The sequence below is a fragment of the Nanorana parkeri genome, unplaced genomic scaffold, assembly GCF_000935625.1.
Source record: "Nanorana parkeri isolate BGI_ZX_2015 unplaced genomic scaffold, ASM93562v1 scaffold240, whole genome shotgun sequence".
Lineage (NCBI taxonomy): Eukaryota > Metazoa > Chordata > Amphibia > Anura > Dicroglossidae > Nanorana > Nanorana parkeri.
Window position 1 is genome coordinate 309,679 of NW_017306508.1, and position 21,597 is coordinate 331,275.

General features: G+C 46.3%; 1 protein-coding gene across 1 annotated transcript in view; it reads left to right on the plus strand.

The window, feature by feature from the left end:
• Nucleotides 1-11,600: 11,600 nt before the first annotated feature.
• ENAH (enabled homolog (Drosophila)) overlaps nt 11,601-21,597 on the plus strand; it is an 85,178-nt gene continuing 75,181 nt past the window's right edge. The window contains 1 exon segment of the mRNA XM_018556518.1: nt 11,601-11,767. Coding sequence (XP_018412020.1) covers nt 11,763-11,767 — 5 coding nt within the window. The 5' untranslated portion in view covers nt 11,601-11,762.

Sequence of the window (21,597 nt, forward strand, 5' to 3'; positions counted from 1 at the left end):
CCCCCCCCCACACACCCACACACACACCTATGTCTCCTTGCAGCATCTTCTCCCCATGTATCCTGTATTTTGCACGGCTGTGTCATCTATTAATCAATCCACATGCATCTGTGAATGGAAGACTACTAGTCCTATTTGCCACGGTGAAAGGGGGACTTGTAGACTTTGGTGGAGCAGAAGTACGGTGACATCACCCCACTTGTACTTCATTGATTACTTCCTCCAGCCCCATAACAGATGGTCTATACCGCCGTACGGACTCAGGGCTGGGGCAGAGGCCTCCCCAGGCTGAGTGTCACCCGGTGCGGCCGCCGGGTGTCACCTGCTGGGACGTCATCATGCACTTAACTGTCGGCGGCCATCTCGGTGATGCACACCAGAACAGAGAGTAGGGGACGTTTATCTGGCTGGATAAGGTAATCCGCTGGGTTCCCTCCTCTCTCATGCAGCTGTCGAGCTCTCGATCCATGACTCAGTGCCTGAATTTTCAGAGGGGGTGACACCATAATGACCCTCAGTCATTTTAATGTCACCCCCTCTGATGGTGTCACCCGGTGCTGGCCGCACCCCCCTATTGATGCCACTGGGCTGGGGGAATAGTCTATGGGAGTCTGGGCATTGCACCCAAGATCCATTGACTGTGGTTGCAATGTTTTTGTAGGTTCTAAAATAATAATAAATGCACTTTTTTATGTTATTAATGTTGATTTATTTATTATTTTTTGCAAGAAGTGAAATATGCCTTAAAAAATGCAAGTGCTGGGACAAGGTACTTTTAGCACCCAAGGCAAAAAGGCCAAAGTACTCTGCGGTGCCCCCCCATGCCCCTTTTTAGCTGCAAAGGATGCAGGTGCTGCCCTCTTTTCTACCTACCCCTTGTCCTGGCCGTGCTAGGAGGTAGAGTTTTTTGGCTGTAGACAATTCTTCTTGCTCCCAGCAATTTATTTTTCTAGTGCGAGGATAGCGCAGTGTACTATCCACTACATGCACATTATGGCAGAAGATGCCTACCCTCGGGCCACCCTGCAGTTCCCCTTTAAAAAAACAAACTGCAAAATATAAAGAACTATTTAAACATGTAGAAAGCACAGTGGGAACAAAAGTGGTGACCAAGCAGCATTCTTGTTATATTTTATCATAGAATAAAAAGTGAAGGACATTTTGGTAACTTTGGGCTGCCATTGTAACTGGAAAACACATGTATGAATCAAAAAAATATTAATTAAAGGGTATTTAAAGCCCAACTTTTTAAAATTTATTTTGGGCTGTCTAGGGGTCTTCTCCCACTTTGGAGAGATCTCCTCTCACTACCTGTTGTGTTTCTGGAACAGGAAGTGAAAAGAAATCTCACCAGTGGGACACAGACAGCCCAATCAAACTCTGTCCAAAACTAAAATAAGTTTTGGCTTTAGATAGAACCATATCCGGACAAGGCTCATGTCACAGATACTTGTTATAGGTGAGTGAGACATATTGGCGAGAGCAGCACAGGGCACACCTAGGGGTCTCTTTATTGCCAATTTGCAGAGCCAGTCATCCTACAAGTCTTTCTGAACATTCAGTCTGTGCGAACAGATACAAAAATGAACGTTCTTAGATATATTGTATTTTCAGGTACAATGTATCTAATTTCATACTGCATTATGGCTATTTGATAGAGCTAAGGAAAAGAGCTAGGAAATACTTATTTTATATGCTCCTCAGCTCCATCTAGCAGCTAAAATGAAGAATTACATTACATACATTCGACCTGAGAAGAGAATATATCTAAGAATGTTCATTTTTGCATTCAGAAAGATTTGTAGGATGAATGGCTCTGTGAATTGCTTATAAACAGACTCCTTAGTCTCTTGCCATAGTCAATATTAATTTCTGTTTTTTTTTCTGTTTCTTAAGGGTGTGAAGGTGCTGATTGAGGTCACAGCCCTGCCTACTTCCCCAGTTATACTTCCCTTTTATACAGTTGAACTTTACCTTGCGAAGATGTTCAGGTTTCCATCACTAAGGAATTGAAAAAAGAAATTGTAAAGTGAAATGTGCTGACTTTTTGGTCCCATACAGTTTACATGGTGTGACAGAGCTGGGCCTGTTCAGGGTAAAATAAGGGCTAAAGGTCACCCAGAACTTTCAGACTCTCAGCTAAGTTACTGACAACAATGTTGGGGTTAATGAAAAAGGCGAGACATGTGGTTCGTTGACTTTTATTATTGTATATGATGAAAAATTTGACATTTTGATAAATTATGAGGGGTTGGTTGCTGTGAGCAATAACACAAGTACTGTTAGTCAATATGAGGTGCTATCAGAGTCCGGAGATTGTTATGACAAGAGTAACAACCAAAGTAATGGTGGACTAGCTAGAGTTGCTAGAACTGTAGAAATTGTTATTGTGAAAAGGGTGGCAGCAGAGGTTGATAGTGCTACAAAGGTAAGCTCCCTACAGGGGCAGGAGGGTTGTTTGGGAAAAAGGTTCAGGAAAGAGAAGAATGAGACAGATAGCCTAGAGTGCAGCCAGGTAACACTGAAGGAAGTTAAAGCCCACTATGGTAAAGTGACGTGGAGATGACCATGGGCAAATGAGGCAGGAGAGGCTTCTGGAAGTGCACAAAGAACAAGAATAGAAGAAGTTACATCAGGAAAAAGAGCTGGGAATGTCTCAATAGCAGAGGGACAGTGGGGTACAGAGGAAGTAGTCAGAGACATGAATGGGCCCAATTGGGTGTCCATTTGCACAGAGGTGCCAAAGTGAGGAACTAGGATATGTGCTGAAACAGAGAGAGGGAATATGTGACTGCGGGTTTCAGGAGGCGGATGTCTTTACAGGAAAAAAGCTGGACGGGCAGTTCTTTCGGGGTTTTGCTGACTACTGGCATAGGTTGGTCAGGTGGCTGGAGTTGGCCTTATTAAGGATGGCTAGAGCGGAGTTGAGGAAAGGGCTAATGAGGCTGAGGATTGAGCCAGAGAGGCTGAGATAGAAACTGTAATGCTGAGTCAGCCAGTGTGAGTGCGGGTCAGCACTACGGTGACGCTTAGTCTGTGTGAGGAACAGACAAAGGACCGGTGGGTCAGAACAGCCAAGTAGAACCCAGGAGGCCGAATCTGTGTTCATTTGGCAAGTAACGCATGAATGTTATGTGGACTGACAGTCAAGGTCGTCCCGATCCTTTTTGCTGTCTGAGGGTGGTGGTGGTGGTGGTGGGGTGGGTAAGTTGTGGTTTTGGCAGTGCAGGACGCCCCAGTTGACATTATATCCCAATCCGTTGGCTGAAGAGGCTTGCTTTCCACCTCTTCCCCATGAATTGTTAAAATTGATTTTTGGACTTCCAAAGTCCACTTCATCACTTTCCTGTCCACTTCATCATGCATTGAGTTGTCCATGAGTGCGGGCTCCAATAGCAATGCATGTACAATGGTGATGTATTAGAAGAAAAGTAGCTTAGTGGTCAGTGGCCAGTTTGAATCCCGGTCAGCAACCTATCTGCATGAAGTTTGCATGGTCTCTCTGTGCTTCCGTGGGTTTCCTCCCATAAACGAAAGACATGCTGGTGGATTAATTGACTCCTGTCTAAATTGACAATTGAATACGTGAGATAGGGACCTTAGATTGTAAGCTCCTTGAGGGCAGGAACAGATGTGAATTTACAGTATTTAAAGCTCTGTGTAAATTGTTATAAATACAAGTATTTTTCTAAAAATGGCGGATCAGTTAATATCTGAACCGGCAAATCATAGCACTTCGGTGAATTGTTGCTGGAGTGCATTTTCACTTGTTCGATCATCTCTGCTAATCATTGCAGCTGAGACATTGAGGACGGACAGTGTGACGCCACTTTCCATGACAGAGCTGGAATCTCATATTGTGTTTTGAATTAAAGCTCCATTCTTCCGGGCTGCTGATGAAGTGTCAGAGAATCAGAATACACTGCTTACATCCCCCTGACAGCTCCTACACTGCAAACTGATCCGTTGTCATGGGGATCGACTACAACACTGAAGATGGGACAGATGATGACTTCCAAATGTCCGGCATCAGGATAACCCCCTCACTGCCAGTCCATCCTCTCAATTATAATTTTTTTTCCATCAAACTTTGAGAGGTAACTTATGGCAATCTATGTTTCTCACACCAATTCAGTACATTTTCTTTTCCGATCTTTTTTTTCGATACTCACCAATACCGAGTACCGATACTGGTGCCGTGTGCCCCGATTATCAGGAAGTTGGGCGGTGGTTCATGACCCCTGATTGCCTGGAAAGCCGGTGTTCTATCGAAAGAACACCGGCTTCACTTGCCGAGGCTAATCAGGAAGCTGTGCAGCTAGTCTTGAGGTGACGTCCGGCTTCCAGATTTGTCAGGCAGCAAGGCTTCCTAGCCAATCAGGAAGCCAGATGGCATGCCATGACCCGCCTCCCAGCTTCATGATTGGCATGGAAGCAGGCTTCACTTGTTTCTAGGCAACGTGGCTTCCTGACCAATCAGGAAACCCAGGGGAGAGTCATATCGTACCGCCCGGCTTCCTGATAGGTTAGGAAGCCAGGTTGCCTACCAACAAGTGAAGTTGCTGTCCTAGCCAATCAGAAAGCCGGGAGGCATGTCATGACCTGCTTCCCAGCTTCCTGTTTGACTAGGAAGCCGGCTACACTTGTTCCTAGGCAGCTGGCTTCCTGACCAACCAGGAAGCCTGGAGACAGATCATTATGTGCCGCCTGGCTTCCTGATTGGTTAGGAAGCCAGGCTGCCTAGCAGCAAGTGAAGCCGGCATACTAGCCAATAAGGAAGCCTGGAGGCAGATCATAACCCACCGTCCAGCTTCCTGGTTGGAAAGGAAGCTGGCTTCATGCTCCCTCGGCACTGCTGGTCAGAGGGCGATCTCCTTCTGACCGGAAGTTCCGGTATCGAGACTAAGTATAGACTAAGTATAGGAGCATTTGAGTACAAGCCCAAATACTCGGTATTGGCAACGATATCGTTACTAGTATCGTATCAGTACATTCCTACTTTCTATGTTATAGAATGTCTATTCTACAAAAGACGTGCTGGTAGGTTACTTGTCTGCTGTCTAAAATTGGCCCCAGTATGTGAAATAGGGACCTTTGACATGAAGCTCCTCAGGGGCGGGAACTGATAAAATAAATGGTATTTAAATCTCTCCATAAACTCACAGCACCATATAAATACTTGTAATAAAGGAATAATATACAACACTACAGTGCAGATTGTGTTATTATAAGCTGGATGCATTAAAGCTGCACCTTGACCGGGTACCCCTCCTTAAACTAATTGCTAAGTAGATTAAAAAAAACAACCCCTAAATGTTCCAAACTCTAACTTAAATCTGCTGTCATGTGACATGCCGGGTTCTGAGTCTTCTCTCCTCTGGGGGGCAGAGTGGGAGATCCTTCTTTGAGTCCTCACGTTGCTGGCTGGTGACGTGGACTTTTCCCATTAGCCATACATTGGTTGGATTCTAACAGGTTCCCTGAACCCCAAGTGGTGTCGTGATGATGTCACCATGAGGGATGGAAACAGGATCAGTCAGCCCTTGATTGCAGTAGTGGATCACCAATCTTCAATCTTGAAAGAGGCACCACAGGGGGTTGTTTGTTGGGAACATTACCTACCAATGAACGTACAGAAAAATATGAACGCATAATCAGATTGAGAGGGGAGAAAGGAAGAGTTGATTGTCGGTATCTTGCTGCTTATGTGTTTGACTTTGGCTTCTATTTAAATGCCCCCAAAAAATGCTATCCAGTGGACACTCTGGTGTTACATCGCACAGTGCTTGTGCCCATTCATAAAATGTAGTCCACGGAGTGGAGCCTATGGTGTTCGGTAAATTGGTGCTTAACACTGATTGAAAGAAAATCCGGCTACTTGACAATGGGCTCTCCTACTCTTATTCCCCTTTTTTCCTCATTGTTATCAATGGTGCTCTGCTTGCTTTTGAAATACCGGAGCAAGTGGAGCTCAATGTACATGTCTGCTAAGCACAGTCTATAGGTTGACATCAAAACAAAGGCAAAGTCTTCCGGAGAGGACAATTGTTGAAGTTTCCCTCGCTTTGGAAAGCTTTTATCTCACTTCCTGTTGTGTGAACAGGACAGAGAGCGGAGGGAAATCTCCCCAGTGGGACACAGATGGCAAAAAATCTGACAGAGATTGTAACCCTTCCCTACTCTGTCCCAAAAAAATAATTCAGGCTTCAGATACTCTTAAAGGATAACTAAATCCAAGAACAAAAATGTAATAAATTGCAGCTTACCACACCTTAGATGTGGCGGCTGCATTCGTTTCCTTTTTTTCAGGCTAAAAACATTTCAGCAAGTACAGAATATACTGGTTGATTTTGTCAGAAATGCTGTGTTGTTGTCACTTCCTGTGAGCCGAACTGAAATAAAAAACAAGGTTACCCTTTTTTCTGTATCTATTACTTTCCCTATCCCCATGTAATGGAACTGAACAAAGGCAGACATATTTGTAGTCAATCCTGTGCGACAACTAAGGCTCCCTATACAAACACAGTGGAAGTGTGTTATTCTAGGCCAGGTGAAAATAAAGGAAGAAAGAAAACTAATGAAGCCATCTAAGGACAGGTAATATGCAATATATCCTTAAAAACCCATCTCCTCGGGGAAGCTTACCTCATCTCAACATAACTGCCTTTTACTTCCTCCCATAACTCAATCCAAACAATTATTACCTTTTGTATCACTTGCCCCTCTTACTAGATTGTTAGCTCTCACGAGCAGGGCCCTCCCAACCCCATTGTTCTGAAACTGAATTGTAGATTGTATTCTAACTGTTCTGTCTGCACTATTTTGTAAAGCCCTGAGCAAATTGTTGGCGCTATATAAATCCTGTATATTAATAATAATATACCAATTTCTTGTTTCGTTTTTTGGGTTTAGATACGCTTTTTTTCTTATGTTACTGAAGACACTAGATGCCCGGAGCTTTGGAACTTCCGGAGCTCTCTACTAGTGATATGAACTTACATACAGGCATCTTGAAGTGGCTGATTTTCATGTTCGGCTGTGGTTCAGTAATTTTAAAGTGAACAAAGGTTAACATCAACAAAATTAAAATTGCATAAACCAACTACACTGGGTACATAACTCAAAAGAAAAGTCATAACCTCAACTTTTCTTGTATTAACTCAACTGATCTACACCCTGTAAACCTCTTGGTGACATTTTCCAACACTCCAAGGTAAAAAACCCTGCTCCTTAACAACTCAAACAAACCCCAACTGGATGCAACCAAATTGAGTCTCTATAAGCATAATTTCATGGAAAATCAATCTTACCAAAATGGGAGGCATGAGCCTGTCTTTATATATGAAAGATTTGTATGGACTCCATATGGTCCAGGGCCCGTCTTAACCATGCAGGAGTGTCACATACCTGGTGGAGGACGGTGTGAGGGCTTCCCTTCTACCTCCTGTCCAGTACCCCTTGAAGTTGACAACATGATATAGCAGAACAAGGAGTGTCATTTACCTGGTGAAGGCCAAGAGATGAGAGGGCTTCCCTTCCAGTCCAGTACCCCCGAAGTTGAAAACAGGGTATAGCAGGTACCTTGTAAAGGCCGTCTGATAAGATGGCTTCCCCTCTACCTCCTGTCCAGTCTCCCCTGAAGTTGAGGACAGGGTATATCAGGACAAGGAGTGGCACGTACCTGGTACAGGCCATTGTGATGAAAGGGCTTCTCCTCTAGTCCGGTACCCCCTGAAGTTGAGAACAGGGTATAGCAGGACAAGGAGTGGCATGTACCTGGTGAAAGCCAAGTGATGTGAGGGCTTCCCTTCTACCCCCTGTCCAGAACCCCCGTAGTCCGGACTAGCCAGAATCAGCAACAACCAGGCAGCAGAGGTACCAGAACGTCAGGCAGGAAGCGAGGTCAGGATACAAGCCATTATTAGTAACAGTGGACCAAGATCCGACAGGGTCAGCCACCTGGTTTAGAGCATAGGAAAGCAACAATATAGGGGGTCACATTAGCTGACGACCACTCAGCAACTTCTCGTTTTTAAATAGGTCTCTTGGCACCAAAGTTACAACTGCACGTTAATAGACAGGATGGTAAGAAGGGCCCTGCCCCTGAGGGCTTACAATCTAAAAGGGAGGGGGAAGTGATACATGAGGAGGTAGCTGTGCGGGATGAATTGTTTGACAATGTGATGGTTGAGCGGTTAGTTTGAGGTGGGATAGGATTCGCTGAAGAGATGAGTCTTAAGGGATCACCTAAAGGCAGCCAGAGTGGGAGATAGACGGACAGGTTGGGGTAAAGAGTTCCAGAGGATGGGAGAGACTCTAGTGAAGTCCTGAATCCGAGCATGGGAGGAGTTGACGGGGGAGCTGGAAAGCAGGAGATGTTTGGAAGGGCGGAGGGGGCGGTTAGGGTGATATTTTGAGACAAGGTTGGAGATGTAGCCGGGGGCAGAGTTGTGGATAGCTTTGTAAGTCATTGTTAATATTTTGAATGTTATCCCTTGGGCTATTGGAAGCCAGTGCAGGGATCGGCAGAGGGGGGTGGAGGATGGAAGCCACTGGAGGGATTGGCAGTGGGGGGTGAGGGATGGATCCAGTGGAGGGATTGGCAGAGGGGGGTGAGGGATGGAAGCCAGTGGAGGGATCGGCAGAGGGGGGTTGCAGACACTGAGAGACACTAGGTGAATGAGTCTAGCAGCTGCATTCATGATAGACTGAAGGGGGAGGAGCCTGTGTAGAGGTAAGCCAATGAGGAGGGAGTTGCAATAGTCAAGACGGGAGATAACAAGTGAGTGGATGAGTAGTTTTGAGGTTTCATTATCCCAACATAATAATGATACTGATCAGCAGTGAGAGTCATTTCCTGCAGTGGTCCCATCAGTCCCTAATCCACACAGGCAAACAGATGTGAGAGGCTTTTAGAGTTGTTGCAGGCTAGAGCTGGGATCCAAGCAAAGCTTCATATTATTGTCTTCCTAATGCAGCAGTAGGCAACCTCGGCATGCCAACTAGACATGTGCACCAGCAAAAAAATTGTTTTGTTTCGATTCGGATTTTACGTTATTTCGTTTTTCGGGTCCGAAAGTCAATTCGTTTCGGAATTTGGACGCAATTAGTTAGCGGTAGTCTGTACGAAATTACGTTTCAATTTCAGTTTGTTTTCGCTTTGTTCGTTGCAGCAAAGTGACATTTAAGAGGAATATCTGTAATTCGTTATATCTGTAATTCGGATACATCTGAATCTCCGAAATTTCTTTCGAATTTCGATTCGGAACGAATCGCACATGTCTAACGCCAACTATGCTGAAACTACAAATCCTATCATTCCTTCACCTCTGGGAGTCTTGCCTGTGGCTGTCAGAGTCTTGCAATGCCCCATGGGACTTGTAGTTCCACAACAGCTGAGATTGCCTATCCTTAGTCCTAATGCATCTATTTTTACAAAGTCCCAAATGACGGGAACAAATGACATGATTTGTATTGAATCCTTCCTAATACTTTGCTTCTTCTTCAGCCAAATAGCCATTAGCGAAGCACTCTCAATTCAGGTGCGTCATGGAAAATGAAAGACCGATGTCGGAGGCAGAAAAGTTTCAAAAGTTTTTTTTGTTTTCGTCTTACACAAACAGCGGATCTGTCCCGCAGCAATAAGACAATGGCCTGAGGCGAAGTAAAATCTGCAATGCCATGATAAAAGGTTTCCTCATCAATTCCGGATTAACCCTGGACCGATGATTTATATAGTCATAAGGAACAAACTTTCTGGCAGAACTACTTTTTAGTATTGGTTTTATTAAAACTGAAAAACAAGTAAGCAGCTTAATACACGACTGCGATTTATCTAAGTGAACCGTTTTTTTACCTGCCAAAGGATTTGCAATTCTGTCCAGCAGGTCTTGCAGATCAGGGACCCAATTTAGATACTAAAGCCAGGTCCTGGACCCCTGCAGACTATATTCCAGTAAAGCAATTCAGCCAGGTTCAGGACCTCCCTCAGCTTGTAGTTGGACCAGTGGCGGAACTATCGCCATAGCAACCCAGGCGGCGGCTATGGGGCCAGGGCACAGGGAGGCCCGGCCAGGATGAAGAACAAAGGGGTCCCCCTGATGCCGCTATGGCATTGCAGGCTGCTGGCTGTCACTGGCAGCTATGAGGAGGAACGTGCCGCTGTCAGAGTCAGTGACAGCTGCGGTGGAGGAGGCCAGGGCCTGACGACGGTGGAGTAGGAAGAGGCCAGGCCTGGCTGTGGTGGAAGAGGCGGGTGACCGAGGAGGTGGCAGTGCCCGCCAGCGGAGGAGGAAGCGAGGCCCGCCAGCGACTGTGGAGGATGAGGAGGTGGGGCCCGGCGGTGGAGAAGGCTGACAGTGCATCGGGGCTGACAGGTAAGAGGTGTGACCAGCCCACCTGACACCCTGCAGAGCCCACCATAGAGTCTATGGTGGGCTCTACAGTGTCATTCTCAGGTGTGCGGTGTGGGATCTCAGGTGGGCTCTGCAAGGGGTGTAACTAGAAATCACAGGGCCCCATACAAAATTTTGCTTCGGGAACCTGTGATTTCTAGTTACGCCCCTGAGTTGGACATGAAAGGAGCACGTTGAGGTCGTCCTTGTGCTCTATTCTCCAGTAAGCATGTTCACAGTGTTAGACTGAGAGGCTAAGGGGCTCATGAATAAAACTTCTGCTCAGCGTACAGCGGGGCGAATGCCGTTTACGTGGCATTGCGCCACAAGATGAAGCTGAGGCCGCACAATGATAGATTTTTGTATGAATGTTCATACAGAAAAAATCTCATCAGAACATTCGACATATGCCATCAGAGATTTGATGAATGTCGTCCAAAATTTCCTTTGATTATAAGATTCGATTATGGAAATGAATAGGACTTCCAATCACCATACTGGAGAGGAGGCTGTTGGTGCCTGTCTTGAAGCCATTGGGGGTGGGGATCAGGTAAGTGAAAGTCCTTTACAGCAGTCCTAGACATAAGTGAATGGTAAAGCCCCGCTGCGAGGATTAACTGCACCAACAGTATCCGTGTTTAGTATATGCTTTCGCACAGCGCACCTGGCGTGCAGTACCATGCATTGATGCGTTGCCATCCATTTAATAGCACCCTTATGCAACTCCCGGCTGCCATGCGTTTAGCCATGTGGCCCTTAATCCAGCGAGAAAAACCTGCTCATCAATAAAATTGTTCTGGAAGAAATTCTCAATCAGTAACTTCTGCACATGTCATTGTTAGATTGTGAACTCCTCAGGGGCAGGGGCTGAGGTCGTTGGTCTCATATCCTATATAGACTTCTGCAGAACTGGTTCTTCTATAGAAATGGATCTAACGTCAGTGGGCTGCCAGCACCGTCATCCCGATCCTTGCACTGCTCCTAATGAATTAAATGTAACAACATTAAAGGATCGGGGATCTGCAGCGTTCCATGTGCTCGGCGCAGCTGGCAGAGGAGGAGTTTCCCTGGGTTCTAATGCATTATGACGTCACCCCCCCTCGGCAGACGCAGGTTTCCCTTTTTTCTACCGTGCTCGAACAGCTGAGCATGGCACAGTGGGCGCGGCCAGAGCTGCACCGGGACGGACCTGGGAGCTGTATTGTTGTCATTGGCCGGTACACAGAAAATTTTTGCCCGTAACGGAGTGCTGGGGAGTCTCGGTACCGCGCTCGGATGCCACTCCCTGTCTGCGCACCGGGAACCGGGGAGAGGAGCGCCTCCATTCACTAGCAGCAGCAGCGGCGGAGGGAGAGGAGACCGGACACCATGAGGTGAGGAGCTCTGATAGGGTCTGCACAGCTCACAGCCGGTCTTTGTCTATGGCTCCTCAGCCCATTCATTTCCATCTGGGATGATTGACAGCTCGTCCCTACAAGAGGTCATGCAGCAGCGACGGCACCTAGTAGAGATCTGTTACCCCTGGCCGATGCTGAGCTTCCATTCTCCAACACGGAGCCTCCATTATCCTTCGAGCGCTCATTGTTCAGTACTGAGCCTGCAGACACCCCCGATCATCAGTCTACAGCACCTACCCCAATGCCAGAACTGAGCCCCTGCAACCCCCTTAACACCAATCATCACCTACCCAATTCCTTGTACTGGGCCTACAACCCCCCCATCATCCTCTATCATTGAACAACACCTACCCCAATCTCAACACTTCTTCTATACCCTACCCCACCCATCCATCATAATTCTACAACACTGACCCCAATTCGGACTTGGCCTATAACCTGTACCCCCCCCCATCCATCTACTACCCTATTCTCAATACAAAGCATATACCCTGCACCATCACCAATCTACAACACTGACCCAATTCTGAGCCTATAACCCCATTCTATATCTACTACCCTATTCTCAATACAAAGCCTGCTACCTAAATCCTGCACCCCATTGCACCCTCTGATCAGTTCTTCAGGGCTCAGCACTAAGGTTTGCTTGTTCTTTTGTGCTCTTTGTACAGCAGTGTGCCTAATGTACTTATTCAGCACCTTTTGTATCCCTGCTTGTATTTCCTGTCCTCTGCTGCTACAAACTCTGAGCTTACTGCACTCCTGCCCAGCTCTCAGCCTCCAGCACCCTTATTGTACTCCTGCCCAGCTCTCAGCCTCCAGCACCCTTATTGTACTCCTGACCAGCTCTCAGCCTCCAGCACCCTTATTGTACTCCTGACCAGCTCTCAGCCTCCAGCACCCTTATTGTACTCCTGACCAGCTCTCAGCCTCCAGCACCAACTGTACCCTTGCCCAGCTCTGAGCGTCCAGCAGCCAGTCTGTATCCCTGCTCAGTGCTGTTCCTGTAGCACCCCTACTGCACTTTTTCCTTCGCTGAGCCTCCAACCATACCCCTGTCCTACACTGAGGTTCCAGCTCACCCCTACTGTATCCTTGCCCTACACAGATCCTTCAGTACCCCTATAGTACCCTTGCCCAGCACAGACCCTCGAGCAGTTCTCCTCCACCTCCTGGCATTCTTCCATTATCAGAGCTCACAGCTTTTCCTTGTTTGTACCATTTCTCTGTATGTGCCCAGCACTGAGCTTCTACTATCTCGGTTACATTCCCTTCCCGGCACTCCAGTGTTTTTCCGGGTTCCTAATATCTGTACTTCTTCCCCTGCTGCTTTTCATCAGGCTAATGCCTGGCCTCCCAATATTTCCTTGCACCTTCAGCCTGGTGCCAATGGACAGGAAATGAATGTGAAGCAATCACAGTTGGACTACAAAACATATCTTTGTTTGTTCTAAGCTTTCTGTATTTCTTGTGTAGTCTTCTCCAAACATATCTATCACCCCACCCACCAGTAATCTCTCAACTGCCAGAACCTACGTGTTTACAGCCTGGGGCTGGTCACCCCTACCTGCTGAACCCCCTGACTGTCGGGCCTTTTTTTTTTTTTACTCCAAGTCTGCTGCATTCCTCTGTCAAGCACTTGTATCTCAGTATTCCTCATTATCCTTGCTCTATCCCCTTGCTTGCAATGAACACTCTGCACCCCTCCTGCTCCATTTTCCCGAAAATCCTTTGCCCCCCCCCTGTAGTGTTTTGGGGTTCCTATTGTGCCTTCTCTAGTATGCTTCATGCAGATGGTTCCAGCACCCTGACAATGGACATTAGTCGTATGTTGGCTCCCTATAAATGAATGCTGAGCAATTCACTGTCGTGTGGACATGTCTTCCCTGTAAAAGTTATCCCCAGCTCTACTCCTTTGTTACTCCTACTTTATGCAGCGTCTAGTTCCTAATGTACACACAATATATGCAAACACTGGTTCCGTTCCACTTCCTGCTTCTGACCAGGTCGGCCAAGAAAAGAAAAAGGCCGTCCGATGCATTGTCTGCTTAACAAGGTGTTTTTTTGTCCTCGTCCTTCAAGATTACACTCGGTGTTGGAGCACCAAATGCAATTCACGGGCTGCTTGATTGTCTGTAACAATAGAGATGTGTATTGTCACGTGGCCCTATTCTTGGAAAGGGCAGGTCTGGGTACCTGGGGCATATAATGGGGTTTTTGTGTTTTTTTGTTTTTTTTTTGTTTTTTTTTTTTGTTTCCTTTTTTCTCCTTTCATAATGTTTGCATTTAGATGAAGCAGATTGGTTATATTGTTGTGTTTTTCTTATTTAAAGCCAAGCGAGGGCTAGGTGCCGAAGCTGTGTACAAACCCGACATGCTTTCAGCCTGAAGGGGAGTCGGGCTGCATGATGTGTAGCTGAGAAGTGAGTGGGCTCCACATATGTTGGTGTTTTCTAAATGCAGGGTAATAATTGACTCACGCAGTGTGTGGAATTTGCTCTGAATGGGTGAAGCAGCTGTGCTGGTCTCAGTCTATCTCCAGCCTTGCAGCGAGGAATGTGCGAGGAGACGACTCTTCTATCCGTGTGTCGCTCTGTCTGATAAGGCACCCAATGATGGTCTATGAGCAGCCGCGTGTATACGGATGCCCGGTTACCCCCTGACTCCGGCCGGGTCCGGAAACAAAAACGCATCAGAGATCTGTTTCACTGGACCTGATTTTTGCCGGGTCAGGGGTCATCTGATGTAAAAGAACACACATGCGCTTACATCCGACTTCCCATAGACAGACATGGGGTCTGGCAGCTTTAGTTCTTTTGGAGGAAAAAAACTGGATGGAGACAGATTTCACAGTGGTGACATCTGCTCCGTAATGCAGTGATCAGGAAGGGATCCGTGTGAAAGGGGCCTTAGGGTCATTGGTTGTTCTTTTCTATCATTTGCTTGGTAATCGCAGTGTATGTATAGCCAAAACCTTTTTTTGGATAGCATAGAAAAGGGTTAAAAAGTCTATGAGGTTCTCTTTTGATTGTGTCCTGCTAGGCAGACTTTCTTTAACTTCCTGCCCTGGAGACCCAACAGGAAATGAGGAAACCTTGCAAAGACAATTCCTCTCTCAGACCCCCCCCCCCCAATTATCTGTATGTAAAGCGGGGCGTGCATTAGATTTTCTTCTTCAATCTTTGGGCTGATTTGAGGAAACTGGTTCCTCCATCCAGGCTAAACAACAAGGATGGAGGAATCTCCCATTGCAGCTATTGATTATTGACAGTCAAGCCCACTGGCTGTCAAAATACTTGAATGGTGCCAGCGTCTGATTGGACGGAGGTGCTCTTTGACCACTGAGTTTTCTGCCCACCTCCTTTTGATTGTGTGTGGGAGGCGACAGACAGGGCCACCCACTAGGTGAGTTTTGGTCGGATCATCAGGAACAAGCCAAAATTCGCTCAGTGTGTAGCCAACCTAACCGATTCCCCCATTCACGCTGTTTAGTGGGGATGGACGAATCTCGACTGCTGCAAAGGGAGGGAATGCAGGGGGGTGTCACACACTGCCTGAGATTTGAAGTGTTTGTGGTTACGTGACAGGAAACAATACCGTGCCTCCACGTGCAATATCGGCCAGTTGCAATGGTAACGAACACACTTTTGTGGTTACCCTTAGACATTTGTCACCGCAACAAAAATGTTTAATTGCCTCCTGTCCCAGTTTTTGTCTCGGTGATGGCAGTCATCCAGGACAAATGGGGAAATCGAGGACAATGGACAGCCGTAAAAACTTGATGGAGGGTCCTAACCCTTTTCCCCACTCTATCCAAAATTTTGTTGCCTTTTTTTATGTACAGTTTAAGATGGCCATTGAAGGAGGAAAGCCAGAATGCAAATTTTCAAGGACAATCCTGTATTTTCAGGTAATTTTAATCCAGTAGATTGCTTAATAGTTTATTTTGTTAATGACTGGTTACCTTGATTCATTCAATCAAATTTTTAGGTTTTTAAAATCTTGTTGAAATTGCCTAAAAAAAATTTGCTATGTCTGTGGCCTACGTCGGACTATAATATTCGACACGATTGTCCGTTGATAGAAGCTCTCCTACAATCTTCTATAGAGAATAATTTTTCAACTAGCTGGAAAATCATGTGCTGGCATCTGACAGCCAGGCCACTAGAATTTTTTCCAGGACGGGTCAGCTACAGCTACTCACATTTCTTTTGTGGCACGTGAACTTCAGGCAGATGTAAACATCACAAATAAACTCGGTGTATTCATTATAGCAAATTGTATTTTTTTTCTTTTGTTCATTGAAGGACACAGTAGAGATCATGATCTGTGTACTGATGGGTTATACCGCAACTTGCAGGAGTAGGGTGCTTTTTTCTTTTTTTTTTTTTATTATTATAAATGCAGCAAGTCTGAGTACCTGCATTTGTTCATTGCTTTCCCTGTACAGCAGCACTCAGACTAGGATTGGAAATGGTAAAAGGGAGAGCCAGTCAGGTGTGCTAGCAGGAGGAGAGATTAGAGAGGTGATGCTGCTTCTTTACTGTCCAGTCACGGGCTGGGGGCGGGGAGCGGGCCTATTATTTTTGCTTAACTGTAGCAGAGAAAAGTCTGGTCACCGGCCTGGCTGTGCATTTGGGCAGAAATACAAATCCTTTGGCAGGTAGAACAGCTCCCATGTATTTATTGAATCTGTATGCCGCTGCTTTGCAGGGAGTTAACTTTAGATCAGCGCTGTGACCTCTCAAAGAAAAACATTTTACTACAGCATTTCATTATAAGTGCATCTGCGCTCAGTTTTCATATTCACCCTGCAAAGCCCTACCAACACCTGCCAGCGAAGACCACCTATTGCAGCTTCCTGTGATGGGTGCCAACAGCATTGTTACTGCTGATTCATAAGCCTGCAGATAGTCATTCAGCCCCTGGCCACACCCATCCCCGCCCACTGTTTTCTGGATTGACAGCATTGTTTCTGTAGCTGAAACCCTCCCACTGTGAGCTGCATCGTCTGGGAGGGGGAGTGTGTGAGACACAGATGGAGGAGGATTTGGCTCAATCAGGGAAGGTAGTGACTGGATTTGGGAGTTCTTTAGACTGCCATACAGGAGCCTTTAATGGTTCCTTAAAGTGCCTCAAACTCCGGAGGTAAATATTAAACCTACATTCAAGTACCTTTTATGAACAAAATTGTGTCTTATTTGTGTATCACTCGGCTGTAGATCCTCAAATCATCTCTGAATTGGTGCTGACACTGCCCTTCTGGAGGGGGGCTACTTTTGTTCCCCATGGTCCCTGTGTGTGTTGTAAAGTAGTCCCCGCTCCAAGCTCACTCCTGTGATGGACTACAATCTCAATACAAATAAGTAAACTATACATGAGATTGTAATCCATCACAGGCGTGAGCTTGGAGCGGTGACTACTTTACAACACACACAGGGACCATGGGGAACAAAAGTAGCCACCCATCAGAAGGAAGGACAGTGTCGGCACCAATTCAGAGATGATTTGAGGATCTACAGCCGAGTGATACACAAATAAGATACATTTAAGTACTTTATTAACAATTTTTTTGTTTTTGTTTTAGATTTCACTCCTGAGTTTAGTGTCACTTTTAAGGCCTCATTCACACGAGAAGCCGACACGTACAGCTCTGTGCTGCGTGCACGGCCGTTTGGGGCAGCTCCTGGGAAGGACAGGTGCTCCGTGTGTTTAGTATGCAGCCCCTGTCCTTCTCTATGGAACCACGCGGCCGTACGCTCACCCCATGTGCAGGTCTGTACGGGTCCGGGTGTCCCGGCTCGGACAGGATCCATCTGCATGAGTATGGATGTGCAGGGCAGGTGAGCGTAGGGCGGCGTACGGCCACGTACTCCTATAGAGAAGGACGGGGGTTGCGTACTAATCACACGGAGCCCCTGTCCTTCCCGGGAGCTTCCCGATACGGCTTTTTCTCGTGTGAATGAGGTCTAAAACAATCTGATGATGGCACATAATGTAAAAGTGTATTTCTTGCACCCGGATACATTGTTGCGATTCCCGGCACCATTGTGTGACTTTCTCTGTTACAAGTCATTCGTGTTTAATAATGTTTTCTATGTAGCTCCATGGTGCTGAGAAATCGGCCACAAGCCTAGAAAACAATAACTCCCATTCACAGGTCCTTGTCAGGGCTTTCAGGTGACTTTTGTTTAGTGTTTGTTGTTGGCCAGTGGGAGGCTACAGTTGTTTGGTGTGAAACTGCGTTAAAAATGTGTGTCGCATACATTTTTTTTTTTTTTTGGGCCGCTACCATTAAATGTTTGATCCTGCCTGAAAAAAAGCTTTCCCAAAGAAACGCAACTCTCAGGTGTGTACACAGACCATTGACCATTAGAAAATAGTGGAGTTCTTAGGGTTAGTTCACACCAGAAACTGCGTCACAACTGCTAGCATCTGCGCATTTGCATTGCGATCTGTTTTGATGCGTATTGACGTGCTTGCATTTTTGATGCGTTCCAATGCTTTTTTTTCTTTTTTTTTACAAAGATGTTAATTAGACAATTACCTGGCCACTGATATCCTGTTTTAGGGTGGCTCTTTACCCTTGCAGGGTCCTATGGAGCCACCTGTGTGTGTCCACAAGCAGAGGCGCACAAGGCAAGTCTTGACTCTGTCCCCCCTCTCCTTCATCCTCCCTTCTCCAAGCTAGTAGATGGTCAGGTGCTGGAGACTGCTCTGTCCCTTGTGATCTTGTACTGGACAGGAAGTTCAGGGAAGTAGAGCTGAGAGTTGGAGCTGTTTTGGAAACATGACTAAGTGCTTGGGGAAAGGATATCCAGAAATACTTTGCTGGGCGATGTATATTTATTAGAACTGGATTCATTATTGGAGTATGAGAGATTAATATTACTTTACATGCATTTATATGCGTTTAAAAATGGCCTATAAACCATATATTTTTAGTGTGAACGAGGCCTAAAGGTTATTACATATTTTTTTTAGTAAATACCATTTTTTTTGTGGCCTTGAAATTTTGACTGCAGGCCTCCTAAAACAGGACACCCTATTGTCTATAACTAGTCCAGATTCTCAGGTTTTTTTCTTGTATTTCAGTATAATGTGAGGACATTTTTAGGGAACTTTTACTGAAGACGTCCTTATGTTCGGCTGATGTCACCAGAACATGTGTGGCTGGCGGCTGCATAAACAGCTTTCATGTCTGCCACTGAACTCACATTGATGGGAAGATGTGAACGCCAGATAGAAAACGCACGCAATAATACAGCTCTGTATTCATGAATACATTGTGAAATGTACTTGTAATGCAAGGAGTACAAGAACCAAAATCTTGACTTCAGGGGAATCGGACCCCTTCAATCCCCTGTATAGCAGAGCTCATATCAGGAGAGGGAGAAGCAGCACAAGGAGCCAATCCTGTGCTGCAGGAGCCAATCATGTGCTAACAAGAAACATGCTGATGGCAGGAAAGAGCAGAGTGACGGAAAGATGCTCATCGGTCTGCTGCTTCTCTCTTACTGTCCAGTCACAGTCAACTGCAATTGTTCCTGTGTTTAGCTTTAACATGAGTCCCATTTTTATCAATGAGGGAAGCATTATCTGCATTGGCCAAAGCAACCAATTGGAGTAATTCCTTTTCCATAGTTCAGTATGGGAAGACCTGAAGTGGGGGGCTACAGGATGATGGAATGAGCAGCCTAAGCTTGTTCCTGTGCAGGTCATGTGACCATAATCGTAGGCATGCACACTCGCCATCATGTGACCAGTGCTTAGGCCTCCCGTGGGGGTCTTTGGATACTTTTCCAATAAAAGTTGGGGGACACAAGGGTACCTGAGAGATGTATTGGTTAAATCAAAAAAATAGTAGTATGCCTTTAGAAAATCTTGAAATGTGTTTTGGATGCACCTTAGAGAAGTATCTGAATCTATCCTGATGTAATCCTCCTGTAATGCCCTGCACAGCACAACACTGGGGGATGGAGGGTCAGCACTAGGAGCCAATCAGATTCTGCTGCTCTGCACACTGCTGTTGTCATTCTAGCAGAGTGAATGTACTCGCAGGAGGCGAGCGGAATGATGACCTCTGTCGGCAAGCTGATGGTCCTTCATTGTCCAATCACAGGCTGGGGCAGGCCATTGACTGGGCTGTATTATGTATTTGCACTGTAGTCTGCAGGAAGGTCCAGGATCAGGGTATGATCAGGGAAAGGTGTCTGGATTTGGCTGAACCAAGTTAAAAATCTATAAAACTGAGCTTGGGGACAAGCAAATATTGTCTAAATACAAGATTTCGTGTGTGTGTTCCTCTTGAATCTCGGTGAGCTTTGTGTGTTTCTTGCAGATCTGTGCAGTATTCCAGTGCGAGACTTGGAGCTTCCTGTAATACAGACCGGTCACTGCTACTGCTGTCATTTCCTGGCTCCCGGAAAATGAAGCTGAACCCATTCATGGTGTCAGTGTCTGGTAGGCAACCTGGGATTGCCTGCTTCCATCTGATGCTTGCCACACAGGGTTTTAGCTCCACAATTCCCTTGTCACGCTGTGATGCAGAAGGGACTGGTACATGCAGCAAGGCCTAACCTAGCAGAGGTCAGTGGCCTGTCGCCATTACACAATTGCTGCATTCCGATTGGCCGCTGAAGACTAAAGCTCCCTTTTTTTTCCCCCCCCCGGCTTTCTGTACAGTGCTGTGGAATGAAACCGTGTCCGTCTCGCTGGCCATGTTGCCAATCGGGGGGACGGACGGACATATTTTCTGCTCTACCTTGTAAGCTCATCATAATACAGACTTAAGGGAAATCCCTGCAATTTCATTGTGTACAGATGCAAATTACTAAGCGCTTATGACTGTGGTGAGCCAGTTACGTATCCCTAATGCGCTGAAGGGGTCTTCGCATAACGCTGAGCCCCCCTCCTTTGGCAAAGCTCGGTTTGGAGTGCCGAGCTATGAATGGCTTTTCTTGTAGCGTGATTGTGCTGCTGCAAGAATGAGCAGGGATCCCCCTTCTGCTGGCTTCTGCGTCGCTGCTTGCAGCACGCACCTCGTGGAAGCTATTTTCACCGCTCGCTGCTCCTCTGCGTTTATTTACAGATCCGGCCGGCCTGCCAGCCAAACGTTTGAGCTGGAAAAACATTTGCTCTTAGAGTAACTGCGTGAGTTTAATTTCACGATAAGCGTTCAGCAGGGTGCCGTGCGTTTCACGCACTTTATTTTGACCAAAGGTGGTGTCAAGGCTGTATTTTTTTTTTTTTTAACCCCCTTCGTCCCCCTTGTTTGTTGCAATGCAGCAGATGCTTCGATCAATACTGTGTTTACTGCATGTAAATCCTCTCGCTTGCCTGCCCGCTTATTCCTCCCTAAAGGTAATTTCATCAGGCCGTCTCGTCAGACAGCCGAGCAGAGATGCAGAATATATTTTTGTTTGTTTTGCTACGCTTCTGCTTTTTTTTGTTTTGAAGGGGGTATTTTGGCGCATCACTTCGTGAGTCGTGAGACTTGAATGCTGATGTGTGTTCTAAATGAAATGCTATCTCCACTCGCCTCGCCGGGCCCCGTCCTTTAAGTGGAGAAACAATTGGTGGGGGGGGAGGGGGTTGCCTCATGCCCGGCAAAGGGGGTCTCGCAACGCAGTTGCTGTGCGGGCCCCCTGTATTAAAGATTAATGAGGAACAGTTGCTCCGGCCTTTTCTAATGTAACCTTGGAGCATTCGCTTCTGGAAATAAGACACCGCGGCTTTAAGATGAGGCTGAGATACTGGAAAATGGACAAAAGTTTTTTTTTTTTTTTTTTTTTTTGGTAGTTTTT